The sequence below is a fragment of the Amblyomma mixtum genome, chromosome 6, assembly GCF_055824585.1.
Source record: "Amblyomma mixtum isolate Tamu chromosome 6, ASM5582458v1, whole genome shotgun sequence".
Taxonomy (NCBI): Eukaryota; Metazoa; Arthropoda; class Arachnida; order Ixodida; family Ixodidae; genus Amblyomma; species Amblyomma mixtum.
The window spans coordinates 98,610,246-98,630,755 of NC_143017.1; the positions used below are offsets into that span (position 1 = coordinate 98,610,246).

A 20,510-nucleotide genomic window follows, 5' to 3' on the forward strand; every position below is an offset into this window, starting at 1 on the left:
GTGCCGCCAATGGCGACGTTTACACCGATGGCTGGTAAACAGTTATACATAGTTACATAGTTAGTACACAGTTACACAGTTAGTACAAAGGCTAGTACACAGTTAAAATTCGATCAAATGTGTCTCACTATGTCAATAAAAGGCTGATTCGCTGCGGTCACTGCAAATTTATTGGCACTGCGGCGACAGCTCACGACAAAAAAAAAAAATGCGACTAAAGCTCCAAAACTATATATTTTAGCGAATTCCGCATGCAGTTAAGCAGTGCAAGCCTGTAGCTGCCCTAAAAGGACGCGTAAGCATATCTGCATTGGGCGAAACCAGCGTTTCACCAATTACAGATTTTTCACGTTTTTTTTTTTACTGCTTTAAAGGCGCGTGTGCAGCGTTATGGCGATGACGCGCAAGAGTTCAGGATGTCTCATTTCCCTCCTCCGTAGAGGTCGCTGCTGCCATGGGGTCATCGGTTGCGTCGCAGCTGAGCTGGACGCGCGTCAGCTCCTTGACGTTCCTGTTCAGCAGCGACTCGGGAGCAGCACACGTCGGGTAGTGCCACTCTTCGGGCAGGTCCAGAAGGAACGCAGCCTTGCAGTCACACTGCAAGGGGTTGCCTGCGGCACAAGACAGAGTACAAGAAGAACCGCGCCATTAGCATAACATAAGTTAAAGACACCGCCAGAATTAGCTAGCAGCATGCCATGAAATTCTTGCCAATTCGAATTTTAAAAAGGGTTCAAAATGGACAATTCAGGGAAGTGTAACGGCAGCCATCAACTGTCTTCGATCGTTGTTGTTTAGCCCTGTGGAGTGAAAATTGCACACCAAGTATGGCTGTAATCTTGAGAAGATATTGCTTAATTGGTCACTGCGATCAGGCCACCATTTTTTTTTTTCAAATCATTGTGCGAAGAGAGGACTACGCCACTGCATTTTCGACATTTTAACAAAGCGTTTAAACAAAACAATTTTCAGTCTCATCATCACCATCATCAGCCTGACTACGCCCACTGCAGGGCGAAGGCCTCTCCCATGTCTCTCCAATTAACTGTGTCCTTTGCCAGCAGCGGCTACCGTGTCCCCGCTAACTTCCTAATCATATCCGCCCACCTAACTTTCTGCCGCCCCCTGCTACGCTTGCCTACTCTTGGAATCCGCTCCGTTACCCTCAAGAACCAGCGGTTGTCTTTCCTTCGCATTACATGCCCTGCCCAAGCCCATTTCTTCCTCTTGATTTCGACTAGGATGTCATTAATCCGCGTTTGTTCCCTGATACACTCCGGCCGCTTCCGATCTCTTAACGTTGCACCAATCATTTTTCTTTCCATTGCTCGCTGCGTTGTCCTTAACTTAAGCTTATTCCTCTCCAAAAACGTTAAATTAAGTTGTCAGGCTAGACCACAATCTCTGTGCTTTAAATAACCGCAATTTCTGCCATTTCCCCTGCGCAAGGCCGACGTTCTTTGTTATCTCCTGCTATGGTTCCTGTTTACAGGTACCCGTCTCTTCTTTGACGGTGCAGCCAGCAACGCCTCCTCGTATGTCAGAGGTTGGCGCCGATAAGTGGACAGAACGTATTCTTCACGTCAGTCTTCGTGATCAGGATTAAGCACTCAGCTGGCGATACTGCCTTGGTTTCGCCGGCTGAGGCGTTACTTTAGCAAAGCTGTGCCTTGAGAGCCCGTTGAAAGCCTTGAAAGGCGCCTTGAGAACTGGTGGCGTATTTGCTACGTGCATACCGCTAAAAACTCTGCGATCGAAAAGCTCACAGCAGTGCCGGCAATGCTGTAGTGGTTTTTTTTTTGTTGTTGTCATGATCCTGCTTAGTATCGTTGACTGCCCGTTGGATAGTAAAAAAAAATCATCAACATCGTTCAACATTTATTGTTTTTTTCTTTCTGTTCAGCAGTGGAAGTCATGGAGCGTGTTCGGCTTCTTCCAGGGCGTTTCCTGGGGAAACGTGCAATCTCTCTGAGAAAGTGTACCAATGCCTACGACTTGGGCAGTATACATGTATACGGGTACTGTGCCCTGAACCAAGAGCGTTTTTGAAGGCTGGAGTGTCCTGCTACCGAAAACAAAAACGCGGAAATGGAACATGGATAGCAACGATCGGAGGAAGCAAGTGGCTATCTACGGCTTGCTTATCTGTGCTGACCGGCTCACTGAGGGCAAGTACTCTGCGACAGTCATCCTCTGTGGAGAAAAGGCAGGGCTGCGCGAGAGGCACCGGGAGAAGAGGAAAACAGACAAATACAACTCCATGGGCGTGGCGTTGTACGCGTTTTTATGCATCATGTCCTCGTCAATTTCGCGCAATCTTACATTTCCTCGAAATCAGCCATCTAGCCAGCAAGAACGTTTTTCCAATTCCTCTGTCGATGTTGCACCCTGTCATTGACTTGGGCAGCCCCTGTAGTTCTGCTTTTCATCTACGTGTCTACTGGTCTGCCCGCTTGCATAGTTTGAGCGCACACCCTCATTTCTTTTTTATCTGGTCTCCGCTTTATCATTTAGCAGGAGTATACCGTTTCACCGGGCTAGGGTAACCACCCGCAATCTGTTCTGGTTAACTTTGTAAGATAGCGTAGTAACGTAGTCTTTGCCTTCTTGGCTAAGTAAAGTTCAACGGAAACCAATATCAGAGGACTTGTATGACTGCAGTATTCAGATAGCGTGTATGAGCGCGCGAAGAGCTAGTTGCGGTAGAGCGCTACATGGCTGTTTTATTAGCAGCGCTCCAAAAAAGACGATGGCTATAATGAATACACTTGCTCATTTTCGCTGCTTATAAAACAACCCTACTCGTAAAGCAACCATGGATCGCTGGTTCTAAAAAAAAATGGAAACAGTATCACATTTGGTGGGAAAATTGCGCGTTTTGACGCTTACAGATGATCCTATAACTGCAGAGAATTCCAGCGCACTTAGAAAGAACTGCTGTGTAATATCAAGAAAGACGGCCTCACGAGGCACTTTGGTGCGTTTCAATGCGTCAGTGAGGCAGCGAATGATATCATTCTATAAGGCACAACGGTCATGTTGAAGGCAACTTACCGCTCTCCACGAAAGCCTGCACGCAAAGCAACTAATTACACAATAATCAGTTTGTGCAGCTAATCAGTATTTGCTGTGCCGCTTTTCTAAATAATATAAGCACATTGGATAGCGTCTTTCTTCATTCGCTATCAAAACTCGACACTATACAAGACAAGAAACCAACTGTTCCCGTGCTCTGTGCATAGACGCCGAACTCTTACGCATGTGCTCCTTTCTGTGGGGCTTTTGACTAAAACCTCGAGACGCCACTTTTTTTTATCTTGGAGCTCAGTAATATAACTTCTGCCCTTAAAAGAAGTACTAAAACAACTTGGTTTAAAAAAATACGCTTTTGCTATATTTTCTGTGCGCTGTGAGTCGGGAGTTAGAACTGTTATATTTATGTTTATAGATGGAGTGAACTGTGGGCGCGAATTCTTTTTGATTTATAGTGTTCCATAGCCCTAAATGTAGCCTTTAATTCTCTCCTACCAACCGCGTTGTCCGCCATGACAACCGCGGGGCTACATACCCGCACAGATGCTTCGAGCAGCGGGCACTTGAGGGCTTCTATTAAAGGACGTGTGTCAAAGTCGTTGTGTTTGCAGCTGTATTCGCACACAATAACACTATAACTTGAACTCCCTTTCTTCAAGGTTGTTGGTCAAGTATTTGTGACTACAGAGCAGTATGTAATCATTTTATGACGATGTGTCGTGCTTCTAGAAATAAGTAGCATGTTCAACCAGAGCATCTCGGAACTCAAAATGTTCGTTCATGCGTCATTATTCGGGGGCTTTAGGTGATTTGACACTCAATAAGAAAACCAAGAACAAGTTGTTGTCTGCAAAACCGAGGAGTAACGTTTGAAGAAAGAAAGAATATTGTGTGCACCTCTTTCTCCAAATCCAATGGATAACTGATCGTTATCCATTAGAATAGGTCGTTACTAATCACGTGCGCTAAGAAGTTTCGAAACTATAATTTTGTGAAAATAATTTGCGCATAACTGTCGCCACGTTTACTTTCATTGTAGCAGTCACGAAAGTCCTTTCCAATTTTCAAAAGGAGAGCGTTAGTTTTGCGAATGGTTATTGGAGAACCAAGACGGTGTCATATCCGCTCCCTTCGATTTATTCGTTCGATTTATTTCTCAGTATCAATTGAGAAATGTAGAGGAGATTAATAAGAGGCAAGCAAAGGGACTTCGTTCACAAGTAGTATAATTAGCCACTTGTGATGTGGCTAGTTGAGCTTCAAGCTATGCTTGATGGCGAATAGAAGGTGGACACCATAAAAAAAGAACTTTTGGAGCTATCTCCATATTATAACCTTCGATCAGCATATTACACACACCGATGCACACAAAGCTATGTTCGCCAATCCAACCGCACACACCTGCCAGGCTGACCCTAGTGCCGTTCCGTGCCAGGGGCAATAGTGTCGCAGCTCTGAAGGAGGCGATCGAGTTGTGTCGCAGTCCGACCTCTTGCAGGGCTGGCAGCTCTTCAGCAAAGTCCAGCGGAAGCGATGTCAGATTGGCGTAGCTGTGTGCGGTGAGAACAGAGAGATGAGAGGAAAGCCAGACCGGCTCGTCATGCTCTTCGCTCATGCAGGGTAGCCAACAAGTTAGTATAGCTACCCTACACCTGCGGAGAATGATATGACAACCAAGAGACGGGGGGACAGCACACAAGTTGCATGCGCAGGGGGAGAGCAGAGAGCGTCAACACACCTGATCGCGAATCAGGAGTATCGTTGCTCGCGTGGCGCCATGTTCCAAGAAGTGCAGCTCCGCATGAACTCATGCGTGCGGAGTAGCACCTCTTGGCATGTTAATGACGGAGAGGTGAAAGACACTAACGGTACGTTGCCCACTGTAATGCGCCATCATATCGTACAATGCTGTTATACGCGTAGACTATAGTCAGTGCGCTGCACTCTCACAAAATTACTTCAACTAGGCATGCGGTCACTGCCCCCAAATCAACTAAAGCTGCTGATCGTCGTATCTAAGTTCACGCCGACCTCGTCATAAATCAGTGGCTGTGATCGAGCTGGGTCCATGCCTGACTGGCTAGCAAGTGGGCTTCGGCTTGTGCTCCCTGAACAAGTCGTCATTTTCACGCCGCATTTATGCTTGAAAGAACCTTTCAAACGTTTCCCGCCTCCCAGGGGCGGAAGAGTGACAAAGACAGCTGTACTAGTCCGAATTACACCGCATTGGAGTGCCAACTCCAAAGCTTATACAAGCCAAACATTTTTGGTCACGTGGTTGCACCGGGCCTGTACCAGGAAGCGCCCCCTCTCCGGCACGCCCGGAAAAACGGCCCATTGGCCATCTGATGACCGCAGGAGTTTAAAAAAAATACGACATGCTGCGACAATAGCGGATTAGACACCGTTTGGCAGGGAGATGATTGCGGGAAAATTAAGCATGTAATGTTCAGAATGCATATAATCTACTTGGTAATAAGCTTGGAAACACTTGTTTAACACATTAAGTTTGCGGTTTGGAATGGGCTGCACTTACTCGAGTATGAGTCTCCACAGCTTTGGCGCAGGTCGCGGCAGCATCGTTCGATGGAATGTCCCCAGGTTGCACTTGATCACGGACACCTTCTCCAGATTCTCCAGTTTTGCCAACCAGTCATCACTGACGCTTTCGATCGTTGACTTGACCACCGCCACATGGCTCACCGAGCGCGGCAGTTGGGCAAAGTTGCTCGAAAGTCGCAGGCCCGTCATGTTGACCAACCTGAGCTCCTCCAGAGACTGCATGTCGCTCAGCATCGTCCAGCTGCTGGGAAACGTGCTGCCGTCCGCGAGCTCGAAGACCTCGAGTGAGTCCTCGAGTCCCTCGAAAGCATAGTAACGTTGTAGCCATCCCCTGACGTAGGTGCCGACGGTGACGTTGCTTAGTTTCAGGTGCGAGGCGTTGGTCCGGGCGAAAGTCTCGGGCAGGAAGTAGTCCAGGACGCTGTCGCGCAGCACCAGCCTCGTCTTCGGCAGGTCGAGCTCTCGAGGAACGGCGTTCCATAGCTGTTCGGGGTTGTCAAAGCCAGAACAAACGAACTCTTCCACTCGAGAGGAGGGCCGCTTCAAATGGGTGCATTCTGGCTTCGACGCCACGCCCGTTACAGCGAAGACCGCCGCGAAGGCAACGACTGCACCCAACCACATGACCTCTACGCTTCTCGCATGCGTTGGTAATGCGCCGGTAATTTTTCTCCGTGTGCTCCGCGAGACGCAGTCACGGGAGTCTCCCAGTAGCTGTTAGTAAACATTGGCTTCCGCTTAAATGAAACCCCGATAAGAAACGGCTGAAAGGGGCGGAAGACGCTCCTCAGGTTGCAGTGGAAAGTCGTTGAACCCTCCTCTGGCTATCTGAGCGAAAACAACGCGAGCGGCAGTCCGTCTGCTAAAAACGGCGCGCGCGGGCTCTGCCAATATTTCGTCGCCGGAAGTACGCGATATGAGTATCGATGTCGAAATGACGCGCCTCGTTCTAAGTCTTGAGTGTGCCACTCTGAAGACTGCTTGCAGATATTCAGAGAGATAGACTCACCATTGCACGTCATGCAGAAGAGTGATACGGTACGTTATCAATGTCGCTAGTGCTAGCACGTCATATAGTGTCGTATGTCTCTGTCATGTGTGAACATTAGCTTCTAAGTTGTTTATAATAACTGGGAATGTTCGTGAGGAAATAAGCTTGTAGATGTCCAGAGATAGACTGACCACTGTGCGCCATTCATAAGAGTGATATGACACGTTATCGGTGCCTTTAGTGCATAAGGTGAATCTATAGCATGTCATATAATGCAGTACATGTGTGTCATGTGTGAACATTGGCTTCCAACTTGTTTTATAATAACTGGGAAGCATTCGTGAGGAAATCAGTTACAGGAAGCAAATAATTCAAAATTTTAATTAAATCTCAAATAATTTCAGCCGTTTAGAATGAAGACCACACATATGCTGGGCATAAACGGTGCACCCCGTGAACGCAGTATGAATGCGATAGTGGTCAAGCACTGTTCCTCCACGGTTTGATTCAGCGGTCAATGATTCGAACCGTGTTGCAGCAGCGCTTTCCACTCCCACCGAAAAATACACTTCTCTCTCTCTTCCTCTCACATGTTTACAAGCCAGGTGGCATGTGATGCCCGACTGCCACATACAGCGCCCAAAAAAAGCCTCACTTTCAGAACACAACACAGTATATACTATTACGGATACTAAGACGATTTCCGCTCGATATGTTTGAAGAGTTGCTTGAGGGTCAAGCTGTTATCCGTAACGATATTTCAGACATGAAAGTTCAAATATCTAACATCGAAACATTGATAAACAGCCTTCAACAGACGTACACTCAACTTGACAAAAGGTTATCTGAATCTGCTGCGACGGAAGGGGATCAGGTTCAAACTACTCTGAAGTCTATAGAAAACGTTATTGGCTTCCAGTCAAAGAAACTAACTGATCTCGAAGACAGAAATAGGCGGTCAAACGTAATTATTCATGGCATTTCTGAATGCGACGATGAAACGGAAGCGGCCCTGAAGGAAAAAGTTCTCACCGAGGTAATGAGGGATAAGCTGCAGGTACAGTGCGAATCAATCGGCCGCATTCATAGGCTCGGCCGACAAGGAAGCAAACGACCGGTAATCATCTATCTGCAAGATTTTAACGAAAAGAAACTTATATTTCAAAACTGCAGCAAGCTTAAAGATTCAGGCATGTCTGTACAAAACGATTACTCGCAAGCAACGCTAAAGAAACGGAAGCTCCTGTGGGAAAGTGCGAAAGATGAGAAACTGCAGGGTAAAAAAGTACACCTACTTCATGATAAACTTAAGATCGATAAAGATTTGTTCTTTTGGGATGAGACAATAAACATGCGCGTCAAGATTAACAATCAACGCTCTGAGCAGCCCGAGCCTTGACGCCTTTCCAAAGAATATGACAAGCACTTGCGTATAATCAACTTAAATGCCCGTAGCGTAGTAAACAAAACCGAACCTCTCGAGGTTTCTTTACTAGAACATGACCCACATATTGCCGTCATAACTGAGACGTGGCTGCGGACTGAAATAGCCGACGAGGATGTCTTTCCTAATTGTTACCAAGTTTTTCGTAGGGATCGGCCTTTCAGGGGAGGTGGCGTTGCAGTCCTAATTAAAGGCCACATACAGGCTGTTCTCTTGGAGGAAATTCCCGGCCTTGAATGTTTGTGCTTAAATATCTCATGCTGGGGCCATAACTTCATTCTGATTGCCATTTATAGACCTCCTGATGCCTCAGCTGATTATCTGTTCAAACTGGAAGAGCACATGTCTCGGTTCCAAAGAAGCAAATTACTACTTATTGGTGACCTAAACTTAGCAGGCGTTAATTGGGAGCGTTTTGAATCCCTTCCTCAAAACAGCAATAATTTAAACAATGTACTTAACATGATGTTAACGCATGACCTAATTCAAATAGTCCAGGAACCGACACGTGTGCAAGGAACTAGCAAATCTGTATTGGATTTGGTATTTTTGCCTAGAGGATTACCTGAATACACTGTTGAAGTTGTGGAAGGCATCTCTGACCACCTGCTTGTCAGTGTTCGCTTGCTCATTGTCGCTTGTACTCAATCTAATAACCCTGTGAAACGTTCTTTCAAAGACTACTCACGTGCAGATGATGCATCCATTATAGAACATCTGGAAACATGCCTGATCGATTTTAATGATACTGATTTGAACGCACTTTGGCGCCACTTTAAAGATATGTGCCACTACTGTATAGATAAGTTTGTGCCGAGCAAACGTAAACTTGTTCATAGAAAAACGCCGTGGATGACGCGTGAAATAATCCACTTAAAGAGAAAGATAAAAAGGTTAAAGAAACGGCGCATGCATTTAGATCATTTAAAGGACTTAAAGGAAGGGCTTGCACGCGCAGTACACTCTTCGAAAGAACACTATTTTAATACAGTGCTTCCAAATTTCATTGTAGAGGAACCAAAAAAGTTTTGGAATTATATAAGCGAAAAAAAGAAACCAGTGTCGCAAATTTTGGTTGATGGTTCTGTAGTTACCGATCACGGGGATATTGCGCACCACTTCAATGAGTACTTTCACAGTGTGTTTTCAAAATCCGGTGCTTGTACATCCAGTGACGCAGTGTTTGACCTCTGTGATGTAAATTTTGTTTCATACCCTGGCGTAGTCTCAATGCTACTGAATTTAAAAACTAAATCATCATGTGGTCCCGACAACCTTCCTAACGTCTTCCTGAAGCGATATGCTGAATCTGTTGCAAAGTTTCTAGTTATTATATTTCGTATTTCATTACTTCATGGATGCCTACCGAGCGACTGGAAGATAGCCAGGGTTGTGCCTATACACAAGAAAGGTGACCGTGCATTATTACAAAATTACCGTCCAATATCACTTACATCATCATGTTGTAAACTAATCGAACATATTATTGCCAACCAGATTAATGAATTTTTAGATGCGCACGCAGTCCTCTCTAATTTCCAGCACGGGTTCAGAAAAGGATACTCAACAATTACACAACTAGTGACAGTTATACATTCACTCGCTTCATGTCTTGATAACAACGGCCAGATTGATGCAATATTTCTTGACTTCAGCAAAGCCTTCGATAGGGTTCCTCATGACAAACTGATATTAAAACTCAGACGCATTGGCCTCCCGGAAATTTTGATCACATGGATATCAAATTATTTAACCAATCGCTACCAATTTGTCGCAGTTAATGAGCAACAATCAGGTTGCCTTCCAGTCGGCTCTGGCGTGCCTCAAGGAAGTGTGCTGGGGCCATTATTATTTTTATTGTATATTAATGACATTACCACTGAACTTGATCCGAATGTGCAAATCAGGTTGTTTGCGGATGATTGTGTGCTCTTTCATGAAATAACTTCAATTGACGACCAAATCCATCTTAACTCCTCTCTTGCTAAGATTTTTGAATGGTGTGAAACGTGGGACATGCAACTTAACACTGATAAGACCGTCTTTCTTCGCTTCTCTCGCAAAAAATCTCCTCTTTCTTTTAACTACAGGCTAGGTTCATCGCCTTTGCTGGAAGAGACTAAATATAAGTATTTGGGTGTCACACTTACTAACACTTTATCATGGAATTTACATATAGATAACATCTGCTCTTCTGCACTCCGCAAACTATACTTCTTAAGACATAAGCTTAAAACTTCTCCCCCCAGCGTAAAATTACTTGCTTACAATTCACTGATTAGACCGAAACTCGAATACGCATGTGTTGTCTGGGACCCGTTTACTAAACACAATATCACCCGCCTAGAAAAGGTACAGAGAAAAGCTGTAAGGTTTATTTACTCTAAATTTTCCCCGTATGACTCACCCTCTGAAATAATGCAGGTTAATGGTATTCAATGTCTTGCACAACGAAGAAAAAATTTACGTTTGGAATTTCTTTACTTGCTTTGGAAACAAGAATTAGCTATTAACCCTGCCCCATATCTGTCGCTTTCAACGTCGAGGTATACACGCCACCATCATCCTAATTCTCTGACGCCGTATTTTGCACGAACAGATTTATTCAAGTTTTCATTTTTTCCTCGCACAGTAACGGACTGGAATGATTCTTTATTGCCTTTCGCCACACTTTGATGTTTACTAACTTTGTTATTATTGTTTTGTTCGTCATTTTACCCACCCTGCTTGGACCTGTATAAGGTTTGCAGTATTCAATAAAGAAAGAAAGAAAGAAAGAAAGATATGACTGTATGACTTCCGGCAGCCGGAAGCCCGCATTCTCCACTCCAGTTGGCGTTAGACCACTTCACATCTGAAACATATACTATATGTGCGTATGTGAGAACGGAAGGCCAATCACAGGGTACATAACTAACGACTTCACAACAATCTTCCTAATTTTGGCATGCGCGTTTGCGCGATGTTTGGCCTTTCTGGGTGATTACATGCACACTACATGACATGCGCATGTGCAAAGCGAATATTCCGAGTAAGCAAGCTGAGACGCCCGCCCAGCGTTGATCTTGCACATACGCAAGCAAACAGGAGCGTTGCCCCCAACGACACCCTTATACGTGTTGTTTTGTGCTATGAGCTGGTTCCCGGCTCCTTTTTTGTTGGTGATGTAAAGAGCTAGGGGACGAGGTCATTACATAGGGCGATAAGTTGACGAGACGGGCAAAAAGGAGGGAAGACTATGGCATTTACTTGAGTGTTCCGTGAGCATAGAGCTGTTTATATCGTATTCTACGGCTGAATTAAAGCCTTGTTGCCTGGAGGCACTCGCACAACATCGTTCAGTGACACAGCTATTCCGACGAGTCATACAACGGGTCACGGATTCAAAGTTTGTTGCGGACAGTACCGCAAGTACTGCATGTTGTCCACTAAAAAGCCTCTTCCCCGCGAAAAAATTTTAACTCGTACACTTCTCAGTCTTGTGCTAGTGAAGTTCGCGAAAAACGAGGATCACTACATCGACCAGCACGAACGAGTACTTTACACACACCGCTTTGGCGTCACACAATGTAAAGTTCAGCGCAGTGTCAACCCCCAACATGTAAATGTTGCAAAGGGCTACCCTCCTCCTGACGCATTCTATGGTATTTCCCGCAAAAAAAGAGAGAAAAAGACAGAACGATCATGTAACCTATTGCGAGATAGCTAAGATAGCAGTTGGATTTACCCTCTATGTTTACTTTGATGCTTTTACTCTAAGTTGCTTAAGTTAAGAACAACGCAGCGAGCTATGGAAAGGAAAATGTAGGTGTAGCGTTAAGAGATCGGAAGAGGGCGGATTGGGTGAGGGAACACACGCGGGTTAATGAGATCTTAGTTGAAATCAAGAGGAAGAAATGGGCTTGGACAGGACATGTAATGCGAAGGCAAGATAAGCGCTGGTCCTTATGGGTAACGGAGAGGATTCCAAGAGAAAGCAAACGTAGCAGGGGACGGCAGAAAGTTAGGTGGGCGGATGAGATTAAGAAGTTTGCGGGGATACAGTGGCGGCAACTGACAAAGGACCGGGTTAATTGGAGAGACATGGGAGAGGCCTTTGCCCTGCAGTGGGTGTAGTCAGGCTGATGATGATGATGATGATGACTATAAGTCGAGGTTTCACAAGAGGAACAGCATTTTTATGGAGTGCGAAAGGTGGCCGGAGGAGGGTGGGTGTGCAGTGGGTTGCGCTTCTGGACGGTGAAAGGGGATGGGTAATTGGGCCGAAGGTGGAGGCGGATCGTTGAGCAGCCCCCTAGCCAGGGAGGTGGCGTGCGTAAATGGCTGGTGCGGGTGCTTCTGGAGGCCAGCTGGATTTCCCACTGCGTCCTTGAATCCGATTTCGGCATTGCTTTTTAATGCTATATAGTTAAGTGTCCCGTTCAGCGAAAAACCTCGCGTCGTCGTCCCAACTAGGTGCCAACTGCCCAACTAGATGGCAGGTCGGCCACCTAGGTGATGTGACCTTGTGACGTCATCACAACCTGCCCACCGGATTGCGAGCGAACTGTCCACAGTTACAGGTAAATTAATGATTGATCGCGAGAGGTTACTCGGGAAGAGCTACTTGGGTCGCACAAGCCCCACCGGTGACAGCTCCTGTCATCCCAGGGCAGTGGCATATCGCTGAACCGCTGCACGAATGAGCTAGGAGCTGTAAGGACTCCCAGCGATCCATAAATGTAGAGCAGAGAACCACCAATTCCACATATATGGTCATTAACCCATTACCTCTAACGCGTCATACCCTTAAGGCGGAGCTTAACTGTCTCCTCCAGTCTTAACTAGTGGCCCCGCAGGGGTTCAGTGTTTATGGTGCTCGGCTGTTTTCCCGAAAGAGGCGGCTTCGATTGCGGCCTCGGCGGCCGCGTTTCAATGCGAAGTGCTATATTGCTGGAAGCTAGAAGTGATTCGAGACGAAGTGCTCGGCGAAGCGCACAGTACCCGTGTACTGTGCGACGTCAGTGCATGTTAAGAAAACCCAGGTGGTAAAAATTTTCCTCAGCCCTTCAATACGGCGTCCCTCATAGTCGGAGTCGCTTTAGGGACGTTAAATCCCATAAAACTAAACTAAACCAAGCTTTTTCGTTCGGCTGTCGTGTGGGCTCCTCGTGGGTGGAGGCCTTGTGTAGGGTGAAGGCAGGCGGGTTGGTGGTGGATTGACGCTTCCGGGGGATGGAGCTTCACACAGAAGACGCCGGCACTTTCGCCGAGTCCCACTGGTACTGCTGTCGAAGTAAAAAAGTTCGTGACCAAAATTCGGAAGAACTCCCTATCTGCCTTCGGAGTCGTTTTTGTGAATCTAGTGAATTTAGCAGACCAGCTAAAGGGCCCCGCCGCTGTGGCTGAGTGGTTACGGCGCTCGGCTGCTGACCCGAAAGACGCGGGTTCGATCCCAGCCGCGGTGGCTGAATTTCGACGGAGGCGAAATTCTAGAGGCCCGTGTGCTGTGCGATGTCAGTGCACGTTTGAGAACCCCAGGTGGTCGAAATTTCCGGAGCCCTTCTCTACGGCGTCCCTCATAGCCTGAGTTGCTTCGGGACGTTAAACCCAATAAACCAGACCTTAACCAAACCAGACAAGCTAAATTCAGTAAAACACTAAACCGAACATTGCAACTATAGTAAACCGCGACTAGGTCTGCAGATAAGGTCTGTCATAACGTTACTGAATAAAGTGGACTTATTATTATTATTTATAGCGAAGTTAAATACCAGAGATGAGCTTATTTAACGTCATACCGTGGTCCAGAGTCAGCATATGCTACTTAAGAGTACGAATGCGTCTTCTATTCCTCACTGATGATTCGTCACAGTTTTAAAACTCTGGGGAGAAAAAAAAGGACGCTTCTATAGCTTCATTCACGTGGGCGAGCGAAGGTCACTGTGCCTTCGTGTCGCCTGAAAAGTTTTGTATTTAAGCATATATTGGATCCAAGTAGGATGAGGTGTGAACCAAAAACTCGTTTCATAGCATGTGCGTTCGTGCGGCAAGTCCGCACAAAGAGCCATACTTCCCCAGCAGCATTTAAATTACATTGCTGTTCAGATTTATATTATCAGATTTACATTCGTATTAGCTTCCGGCCAGGTTCTTGCGCGAATGGTAGGTGGTTTTTATTTGTACTCATTTATGCACCGCTTCGTCTATTGCTATATGTCTGTATACGAGGATGCCATGACCTCTCAAGCCGTTTTTACACCTTTTTCTCCGCCCTCCATATATTAATAAGCATGTGTGTTGTAAGACAGTGATCTATAATAATATATTATATAACAAAAGTCGGTCTGGCCCACTCATTATACTTAATGCCGCTATCTGTTAGACAAACTCGGCATTACCACCTTGTTTTTAAACCCTTTTATTCGCTAAAACAGATGCAAGTTTTCGTTTTTTCCACGCACAATGACAGATTGGAATCCGGTAACTGAACCATTGCCCCTTAATGTTTAACCAACATGTGCTATTTGTGCCTCTTTTTACAATGTAGCTTCTTTGTGACTGCACTAACTTGTGAACCCACCCTGCTTGGGCTTAGTGTCCGCAGTATTTCATAAACAAAAACAATTAAATTTGAACTCATTTAAAAGACATTAATGCGTGGCTAGTTAGTGTTCTTCCGTTATTTCCTGTGCACTACACAGGCGAGGTCAAAAACGCGTACAGGGAACAAGATTTGCACTTGTGCTGTACGGATGCGTTCTCTGTCCCCGTCATTGTGGAGTAATGGCCGCCTTGTGACACAAAGAACGGCATGTGCACAAACAGGGCTCTTTTTATTTAGGACGTACAGAGACGATGACGACGAGAACGGGGTCCGAAAAAAGCAGAAAGGTCGATGGGAAGGATGGGGCAGCAGTAGACAGCGGAGAGCCTCGCGCGACGCGCAGCGCCACGCCAGGGCCCGCGTCGGGACAGTGCTTTGGCGAAATGCGCACAGCGCTAGGGGCGCGTAGACGTGTGGTATCAGCAAAGGGTCTACGTGGTGGTGGTCGTCGGCGGCGGCACGGCGGCGGGGGCGCTGCACTGCAGCTCCTCCTCGGTGAGCCGGTGGAAGTAGCGGTCGAACAGCGGCTGCGGGGTGCGGCACAGGAAGTAGTGCCACCGGTGGGTGTACGTCAGAAGGAAGCGCAGGCGGCAGTCGCAGTGCAGGGGGTTGTCTGCGACGGGAAGCGAAGAAAACAAAAAACAAACATGAAGCGACTTAAGAACTACAAAGGGACCTGAAATCAAGAATTTGACGGAAACCTTTCTTGTCGGGATAGTACAGTCATGAAATTTGTAATAAGGGAGTAATTACTCATTGACATCCACCCGAGCGCAGCCGTACGGCTACAAAGGAAAGCTATACAGCTTTCTCACACAGTTCCCACTTCGAGTTATTGATAAATTCGCTCTCGCCCTACCATAAGCATGCCGTCCCGGTTAGCTCAATTGGTAGAGCGACTGCTCCGTTGAAGCGGTGGTCCCGGGTTCGAACTCCGGACCAGGACGAATTTTTCTTTAACTACGAAGTTTCCGAGAAAGCTGTATAGCTTTCCTTTGTAGCCGTATGGCTGCGCTCGGGTGGATGTCAATGAGTAATTACTACCATATTACAAATTTACTCCACCTTGGGGGATTCCCCTAAACATTTGACCAGTCATGAAATTTATGAGCGTGAACACGGTAGCGCGTGGCAGATAACCTCGAACCCTATTCGTGGCGATACGCGGCGGCCGCCTTCATAAACGAAGTGCAAAGGGAGGTGTGTCCTTCGGCTTTCTGGAAGCTGGCAAGGCTGCATAACCCTATCCATTAGGTTGCTAAAAGCAACCGCCGCGTATCGCCATAAGTAGGGCTTGAGGCTATCTGCTACGCGCTCCCGTGTTCACGCTCATAAATTTCACGACTGTATGTACAGTCTTTGTCAAAAGTTTTGAGCCCAGGGGGTCTGCTTCTAAGCCTGGCAGTGGGACTCCTGTAACATTAGTGGTAGTCCTACCCATTGGAGGAGGAAGGACCACAGATCTTCTTACCTTCAGCAAATTTGGAGCGCTGGAGTTCCATTACGCACCAGACAGTGTGCTTCAGAAGCAAACCCCCTGGGCTCCAAACTTTTGACAAAGGCTGTACGTGTAGTTTCAATATAAAAGGGGACAATCAGTTTTCGCACATGAATGAATTTTGTTGTTACTAGTTCACTGAAGTTGAAGGTCTCTCATGGGCATTATCCGATCATAGGAAAACTGCTTACAACAAAAGAAAAATGTCTCTTTTTTTGCTCCTGCTTACGGAGTAATCACTGTGTTGTTTTTCATAATGCAGCCATCTGTACATGACGGAGAACTATAACGGCATCGACTGAACGAGAAATAAAACGACACGGGAGCGGAAACATAATTTCATTTGTGATTTTGACTAAGGCTCCTGTGTGGGAGCTTAAGCAGCGTTCCATATGTATTTGGGTCGGCCAAGTTTTAGTTCTTCGTCAGCACGGCAAATTACCTGTGTTTTTTACCTCGCCCTTTCATTGGATAAATTGGAAGGCAGCAGATGTCCCATGATTGCTGTTTTTTATCTTTTATAACTTCTAAGGCATCAGCGCTATCATGCACGGTAAGATAATTTAGTTATCCATCAGAATGTTTGCTGTTTATTTGATCTACGCGGCTAGTATATGTTGGAAACGTTCAACTTCCGTTACTGCGTGCTTCTTCTCGGAGCTTTTCATATGCAGTTGAACTTTTTTTCTCGGCAGATCCAGCCCTAACATACTATTTCTTTTTCGAGCTGATACGACAAAAGCTCACCTTCAAGCTTTTTCTCCGAACTTGTTTTGTCTTGCATCAATGAATAATTTTATCTAGTTAAGAAACAGTTTCGAGCATTCCAGCGACAGAGTTACCCGTTATTGCCGGCTGTCTTTGTAGCGCGTGCTTCGCTGGCTTTGAAAGCGTAATGGCGATTTGTTCGATGCAGAAATTGTTATCTCGCTAAACCGAGTTGCGTTGAATCAAGCTTACCGGCAAAGTTGACGAACACGGGCCTGTCCTTGAGTGGGGCAACGGCCTTCTCGTCCACTGTGGTCAGCTTGTTCCTCTGGACGTTGACGAAGCTCAGGTTGGGCAGCTCGTCGGCCAGGCCCTCCGGGAATGCCTCAAGCTGGTTGTCTCTGGAAAACAGATTTTAGACTCGTTGTTATTCTTTGAAAGGTGCTTGTCTCTGAGCTAAATACTGCATGTGCAACGACCTATTCTTTACTTTGCCATTTCGGCTACGCTTTTACCTGATATCAAGCGGAAATAGTGAACCTTGAGAAACTAGAAGAGGAATGGGTAGGTGGCCAGAAATACTGAACCTTGAAGAACGCATCGCCGTTGGTTTTTGAAGCTTAAGTTTCTATCCGAGCAACTGTCGCTATTATCGTAAACGACGTATGCTACAAAAAGGTGTGTGCCTGAACTCTCTACAACTCTGTACTGCCGCGGCATCAGTTGGAGGAAGAAAAGGAAGGTATTTAGAGGGTGTGCTACTGGGAATCATACGTATGATAAGATTGCATTAGAAAGATGGGATGCGCACATGAAACAATCACAAGAAAGAAGACTGGACGGGCAATATGAACTAACTTGCCCAACAACGCATCCATCTGATAAGATGTTAAGTGCCTAAATTTAAAGTTATTGTAGATTTGAAATTGTTCCAAATTTAAATCTACGACAAAAACAAAAATAGTTCCAAGTGCGTGACCTATCCAGTCAAGACATCGTGTGGCCATTCACTCGATAAGTGCTTTTCAGCCACCTCAGTGAACTTGCTTAGAAAAGGTGCATAGGAATGATTAACAAACCCGGGCGACTTAGCCTCCAAACGAAATATAGGCAGAACAGCATGTGCCGCTCTTGGTACCTTCCGCTTTAACGGGCTAGTCCGCAAATAAAGTCTGTGCTAAGTACTACGCTAGACATGGAGTGAAAAAGCCAAGGAAATATAAGAGCAAGAAATCACGACACTTAAGTGTGCTATTACGTAGCGTACAGAGTACTTGCTGTTATCATCTTTCACAGCGACCTTTTTTTTTTAGCACCAGCTGAAGTAAATCATTAAAGAAGCACAAATGATGACACAGAAAAGCTTTAACACGTTGGATAACTCACGGTAAGTCGAGGAAAAAGAATTTCGGCGCCGGTCTGGGCAGCCAGCCCCTGGAGAAGACCTTGAGGCTCGTCTTGCGAAGCACAAGCGCCTCGAGGTTCTCAAGCGACGCCAGCCAGTCGGGGTCCACGTGCTCCACTGTCGACTTGGTCACGTACACGCTCTTCACCGTCTTCGGCAGCTGGTTGAAGTCTGTGGTCAACCTGAGGTTCTCGTAGTCATCGATGCAGATCTCTTCCAGCTTGTGGATTCCCTGGAAGACCGACCAGGAAGGAGGCAACGTGCTTCCGCTGTGGAAGACCACCTTTCTCAAAGTGTCTTCGAGACCCTCGAACGGATTGCCCGTGGGACCCTGCTGAGCGAAGTCCAAGACGGACACGTTGAACAGGGATAGCTTGCAGACGTTGAGGTCCGCGAAGGCCCGGTCAGGGAACTTATCTAGATGACTGTCCTGCAGCTTGAACCAAGTCTCCTTGTTCAGGTCGGCTCCGACGCCACGCTTGACGTACTTGGCGAAGTCGTCGGCCGACTGGAATTCCCTGCAGACGAATCTTCGGACATTCTCGCTCTCCGTCTGCGTGCACGAGGGCTCGCAGAAGGCGACGCTCAGCAACGCGGCGAGCGCTACGGCTAGCCCCGGAAGAAGGGACGTCATGGTGATGCTCTGTGAGTGGCGCTGAGTTGATGGGAGGCCGAAGCTAGCTAAGCGAGTGCGGAGACCGGTGGCGCGACTGCGAACATCGACCGGTCTCAGACGTGCTTTATATGCACGGGATGCTCGTGTCGGACAAACACGTCTGCCCAGGACCCCCCCAGGACTGGTTTCTGGCCTCTGATTGTGCGCCCCTCCTTTCTTTTACGAGGTCTCCGACCGTGTCACTAACCCCAAGACGGGTCCACTTGACTCGTACCTGCTCCACGGCCTCAGTGGTGGGCCAAACTTGGGAGGCTTCTTTTTTTGACTGCTATTGGCCAGGGCGCTTTGTGCACGGTGAAATAAGTTACCGAATAAGGGATTACAGGCTGCCCTGGGGCGTCTACGTGCGTGGTTAGGTAATATTTCATTACAGATCACGCTAGAAAACAAGCCGCTAACCAACCAGTTCTGATACCACTCCGATGTGGTACGCAGCAACCGAAAACGCACCACTTGTTCCCACACCCTTTGAGGCTTAGTCGGTGTTTACATGTCAGGGGCCGAAAGAGAAGGAAGAAAAGACAGCGCTAAAGGAAGTCCCCTGGCATCCACTTTTCGGCTCCATTGACCCGCTTATCTGCAGACAGGGGCGCTTTTGATAGTTGTATACGCAACTAGATCGCAGAACCGGCTCCAATGAAAACGTGGTGGCAACCCCAAACCGGTCTTTGACCTCTGCAGCATTTGTGTATTGCGGCCGTCACATCAGCTGCCGCGCACGGCCCACGATCGCTTTATTCTATCCGCTGGAAAACAAGAAAGATGGAGCGCTCGGCAAACGCTGCGAGGATCACGCTATACCCCCCCCCCCCCTTTCCCCTCTTGGCGTGCCGTGCAGTTTTGCATGAGGGTCGAACGCGATGCGCCTCGCTCGCGTAATCGGTCGACGCTGCAGTCCCCTCGCCGACTGAAGAAGGCTCGCCAGTGCCGGCGTGGAAACTTCCACTGTCGCGTTCGTTTCTTTCTGCTGCGTATGTCTGCGTGTTGCTTCTATAAGATCTGCTGCATAAACGTCATAGAGATTATTTAGTTATATGATCGCACACTGAGGCTATATACAGCCCCCGTCAAAAGTTTATAGGCCAAGGGGCTCGCTTCTAAGCTGGTTAGCGGGGCCCCCTAGAACGCCTAGCGATCCAAAGCTTGGGAAAATTTAGGACTCGAAGCCATTTATCGTTCCAGAGATTACTGCCGCTGAGTATGCATAATCGGGCACGCTGAAGGTCTCGCAAGCGAATCTCTTGGGCTGTATACTTGTGACGAGGGGTGTACTTCCCCGTGTGCTTTCAGACTTCCATGCTATAGATTTATGTTTATGATGGTAATGGCAGAAGTGCAGCTTGGCCAAAAATCAGCATGCCCAGCGTGCTCGGGGGAGAAACCCAATTCTCCAAAGCATCTCACCCCGAATAATCCGAGCATTAGGCCAAAGGGAAAGCTTTGATCGGCTGTCAATTTTGCGGGTACCGCATGTCCAAAATTCTTGGGTAAAAATTTTGAATATTGGAATTTTGTAAGCTGCTGTTGTGAAAATATTGAAGGTGCTCGTCCATTCTCCCGAGGCGTGACAAAATTTTTCTTTTAAACTTTTTCCCTCGCTCACATCT

At 46.9% G+C, this 20,510-nt stretch overlaps 2 protein-coding genes across 2 annotated transcripts; both read right to left on the reverse strand.

Annotated features, from left to right (window-relative positions):
* Positions 1-359: 359 nt before the first annotated feature.
* On the reverse strand, positions 360-6,257 carry LOC149339819 (uncharacterized). The gene is made up of 3 exons (XM_089550578.1): positions 5,570-6,257; positions 4,435-4,583; positions 360-611 (listed from the first exon to the last, which is right to left on the reverse strand). The coding sequence occupies exons 1-3, from the start codon at positions 6,217-6,219 to the stop codon at positions 412-414; spliced, it is 999 nt and encodes a 332-aa protein (XP_089406704.1). The 5' UTR covers positions 6,220-6,257; the 3' UTR covers positions 360-411.
* Positions 6,258-14,826: 8,569 nt separating this feature from the next.
* On the reverse strand, positions 14,827-19,470 carry LOC149339820 (uncharacterized). Its single transcript, XM_089550579.1, has 3 exons — positions 18,209-19,470; positions 17,075-17,223; positions 14,827-15,229 (listed from the first exon to the last, which is right to left on the reverse strand). The coding sequence occupies exons 1-3, from the start codon at positions 18,859-18,861 to the stop codon at positions 15,048-15,050; spliced, it is 984 nt and encodes a 327-aa protein (XP_089406705.1). The 5' UTR covers positions 18,862-19,470; the 3' UTR covers positions 14,827-15,047.
* Positions 19,471-20,510: the final 1,040 nt, after the last annotated feature.

What these genes read in the sequence shown, in the direction of transcription:
- LOC149339819 (XM_089550578.1), bottom strand. Translation starts at nt 6,219, where the DNA reads ATGTGGTTGGGTGCAGTCGTTGCCTTCGCGGCGGTCTTCGCTGTAACG. An exon ending in CTGTGGAGACTCATACTCGA is followed by an intron (nt 4,584 to 5,569) that starts GTAAGTGCAGCC and finishes CACCGCACACAG; the next exon opens with CTACGCCAATCTGACATCGC. An exon ending in CACTAGGGTCAGCCTGGCAG is followed by an intron (nt 612 to 4,434) that starts GTGTGTGCGGTT and finishes CTTGTGCCGCAG; the next exon opens with GCAACCCCTTGCAGTGTGAC.
- LOC149339820 (XM_089550579.1), bottom strand. Translation starts at nt 18,861, where the DNA reads ATGACGTCCCTTCTTCCGGGGCTAGCCGTAGCGCTCGCCGCGTTGCTG. An exon ending in TTCTTTTTCCTCGACTTACC is followed by an intron (nt 17,224 to 18,208) that starts GTGAGTTATCCA and finishes TCTGTTTTCCAG; the next exon opens with AGACAACCAGCTTGAGGCAT. An exon ending in CGTGTTCGTCAACTTTGCCG is followed by an intron (nt 15,230 to 17,074) that starts GTAAGCTTGATT and finishes TTCCCGTCGCAG; the next exon opens with ACAACCCCCTGCACTGCGAC.